General features: G+C 45.9%; 1 protein-coding gene across 1 annotated transcript; it reads left to right on the plus strand.

Moving 5' to 3' along the window:
- The first annotated feature begins 283 nt into the window (after positions 1-283).
- Positions 284-3440, plus strand: neurl2 (neuralized E3 ubiquitin protein ligase 2). The gene is made up of 2 exons (XM_008436227.2): positions 284-1218; positions 3235-3440. Exons 1-2 carry the CDS (start codon positions 474-476, stop codon positions 3348-3350), a joined length of 861 nt encoding a protein of 286 aa, XP_008434449.2. The 5' UTR covers positions 284-473; the 3' UTR covers positions 3351-3440.
- Positions 3441-4060: the final 620 nt, after the last annotated feature.

The raw sequence follows: 4060 nt of genomic DNA on the forward strand, positions 1-4060 counted from the left end.
CTGAATCTGATGTAATGATTTAAAATGATGTTGGGTTTAGTTGCTCCTGTTATTCCCGTTCATTCAATGGTCACTCACACACACACACACACATACACACACACACAGACACACACACATACACACACACACACACACACACACACACACACACACACACACACATACACACACACACATACACACACACACACACACACACACACACACACACACACACACACACACACACACACACACACACACACACACACACGCCTCTCCCCTAACAGGCAGCCGTTTAAAAATAGCCCCCAGCAGGCAGAGGCCTGCTGAATGTCCAGCAGAGCAGGACGCCATGGTGGCTCCAGTCTTCATGTGCTGGACTGAGGTCAGGAGATCAGCCAGTTTGACTGGAAACTTTGATCCTTCTTGTTTTTATTAGCTTTTAGTTCTGGTTCTGGTTCGGTTGGTTCTGATTGACAGAAAACGAAATGGAGACTCTTTCTGACCAGTTCCTGGAGTTTCACCCCAACCACGGCACCAACATAACTCTGGACCAGTCGGGAACGCAGGCCACCCGAGTGGAAAGCTTTGCTAATGGGGTTTGCTTCAGCAAACGGCCGCTGAAACCCGGAGAGATCTTCCTGATAGAGATCGAAGAGAAGGAGCTGGGCTGGTGCGGCCACCTGCGGATCGGCCTGACCGCCTGGGACCCGCACCGCCTGGCCGTGGTCCCTGAATACTCCATCCCAGACCTGATGGAGCTGGGCGACAGCTGGGTGTTCGCCATCACTCGAAACCACAACAAGGTCCTGGAGGAGCCCGAGGTCCGACACGCCGGGCGGAGACTTGGACGAGGAGAGGAAGAGGACGGAGTTCAGGTAGTCGAAGGAGGCAACACCAAACCAGAGACTTTCTTCACGGACTCTCACCTGTACATTGACTCGGTCCGAATCCCCAGAGACAAACTGGCCGGCCGGAGCCGTCCGGGGCGTTTCAGCCACATCCTGGACGACCTGTATAAGACCAACGCGCTGCCGCCCACGGCGAGACGCAGCAGGATCGGAGTTCTGTACGTACCGAAGAGCAGAGACACGGCCGACATGCACATCGTGATCAACGGAGAGGACATGGGGGCCTCCGCCAAGGGAATCCCGTCCAGCAGGCCGCTGTACGCCGTGGTGGACGTCTTCGCTGCCACCAAGACGGTTCGCATCGTCCAGGTGGAGTACGGATGTGAGTGTCAGCAGCCTCTTCACATCCAATCTTTATGTGAACTTTCAAAATGCTGCAAATGAACATGTGAACGAGCCGAGCCTCCAGCAGAGCGAAGTTCTGTCGATTGTTGGCGCTACATGGTTGTGTTTCCGATCCTGCTTCTGTCTTCTGACCGTAGTCTGAAATCACACAGGGACATTTCCTCCAGGGCCGAAGTAGGTCTCGACCTCGGGGTGAAATCCTTCACTTGCCGTGTGAACATAAACCACGCGGTGGCACTGAGGTGGTAAGAGGTCAATGTAATGGCTTCGGCTTACAGGCCGCACAGACTTGATCCTAACCACCGCTGCTCCCATAGACATAACGTCTCCACACACCGTCCATTTGCTCCAAAGCTTGCAGGTTACAGCACGCAGCGCCCCCTTCTGACCGGAGGACGGCTGTTACACATCTCCCTCACCCACACAGAATATACACACTACTTATTCTCACATATAGCGGAGGCTCTTTCCGCAACAGCTGGAAGAAACGAGAAGTCATTTGCTAACTAGTATGGAGAAACATGGAGGGCTGCCCTCAGTTTGGTTCCTCTGGTAAGGCTCAGAGCCAGAACTTACTCAGCTAACATGTTTCCAGTTAGCGCATTGAGGCCTAGTCCAGATGTAGCCGCATATCTGGGAAAACAAATACATTTTTATGTGTTTTGGACTTTCATCCACACCAAAACCTCTTAATGTAACTAGAAAACAATATCTATAAAAACTTTAGCCAAGCGGAAATTTGAGAAAACTCCATGTTTATGTGTTCAATGGAAAATAGAAAAGTAGCTTCCTGTGCATTAGTCTGACACATAATCCGCTAATATCTGGTTCTGATGGACGTTCTTATTAACTTTCTATTTCTAATAATTAGTAATTAAGTAGTTCAACCTCTCTGTCTGTCATCACAGATGAACTTTCTGGCGCCATATTTAATTCCAAACAGGAAGTGCTGGTTATTTTGAAGCAATCTGATTGGCTGACAGGTCTTGGCATAGCGTTACACTGCCCCCTATAGGTTGGCATGTTTACAACAATGCTCAGGAGATGAGAAGAAATAAGAAATGAATCAAAACCTTGCAAGGTGAGAACAGAAATACAGAGTGAAAGGAGTCTGTCCGTCTGCTCTGACCGACAGTGGATCTGGCTTCGTTTTATAGGTTCTGGTCAGAACAGAGACTTGGTTGGATAACAGGTGTGAGTCCCTGATTGTGATGCAGGGATTCTGTGGAGCCCAACTCAGATGTTCTGCCCAAAGGGGGCCCATAAGTTCTGGGTTGGGAAGAAAAACTCATATAGTCTCCAGGATCCAGGACCTCCTGCTGTTATATGGCTCTGCAGAGATCTATGTAGCAGCTCCTTGTGGTGTAAATGTAAAAAGCTAGCATGCAGAAGCTTAAGGTTGCTTATAAAGACTCCCTGATAATTCTGCTTAAGGAACCAGGCCCAGCTGTGCAGGTGAGATGTTCAGTAACGCACGTCAGAACGTTTCAGGCACTCATGATGTACAAGTTTATTGAACAGTCTTATTGTAATGTTTTCACATCCCTCTGTCTCAGATACCAGTCGGTGCTGTGGAATCATTGGTATGCAAGTCTTTATAAGATTTTATTTATGTCTTTTATTTTGTATGTGTTAGGAGTCTATTGAATAAAGTTTCTCTCTCTCTCAGCAGCTTGGCCAGTCTCATGATGAGACAGACAACCAGGAGGGGGAACATTTTACATTTTCCATTAAAATGTTGGTGGAAACACGACTGTGGTATTTTATGACGTTATGGGCTGAAATCTTTAGAATTCATTTCTCAGTTGTTCCTCAGATAAGATCTCAATCATGTTTTCTTATTATAGTTTCTGGAAATTATTTGCTCTTATTTGAGATTTTCTGCTTCTGCATTCATCGTCTGTTTTAGGAGCCTTTTTATGGTAGCTTTGTGTGTTTTCACAGGTTTCTAAGTGCAGATTTCTCTAGATAAGTGACCCTGTGTCTCTGTCAGTCTCCTCTCTGCAGACGCTGTGCAGGAAGGCCATTCAGAAGCACATTGTCCACCGGATGGCCATCGACTGGCTGCAGCTGCCCGACGCGCTGAAGCACTACTGCAAGTATGAATGAAGCGTCTGGATGTGCAGAAAAAGAAGAACCAGAGATCTTTTAAATGACTGTGAAAAAATCAAATAAAAACTTAAATTAATTTCTCCCAGATGAACTGTTCTTGTTTTTATGCTAAATAAATCAGAAAATGATCGGACTGAGTCCAGCTGCCATGTTGAAACAGATAATATCCTGCTGCTGTCCGACACTGCCATCTAGCGGCAGCCATGATGAACGGCAGCAGCTCCACCTTTACGCCGAATCTGTTGCTGCAGCAGCATCAGGCCACACAGAACAGTTTAAATCCAGGCTTTTTTTCTACATTTACTCAGATATTAAACATTTTAATGAGACACAATAATTAATATAATAATTTTAAACAAAGTCTCTGTGCAACTTGTCGGCTCCGTCTTCCGTGAATAAGAACTTATAGCATTTCATAACTGATAACTAAAGAGGAATCTCTCTACAGATTAAGTGTGGCCAGTGGGCAACTTGTGGCCTGAAGGCAGGTCTTTGTTTTTATTTTTGCAGATTTATTCTTCACAATTCTGATAAAATTGTTTTATATGTTTGTTCAGTTTTTTTTCTTACAAAAAGTGTACATTTTTTTTAGTTAATTTAATTTCAACCCCCTTTGATTCCAATTTTAATTAAAAAAATAAACGTTGTGAGTCCAGTAGTTTTTTGTGTGGCCGTATTGGTGTTCCATAGCTCATGGTGTTGTTGGT

Source organism: Poecilia reticulata, chromosome 19 (assembly GCF_904066995.2).
Source record: "Poecilia reticulata chromosome 19, P_reticulata-male-v2, whole genome shotgun sequence".
NCBI classification, from domain to species: domain Eukaryota; kingdom Metazoa; phylum Chordata; class Actinopteri; order Cyprinodontiformes; family Poeciliidae; genus Poecilia; species Poecilia reticulata.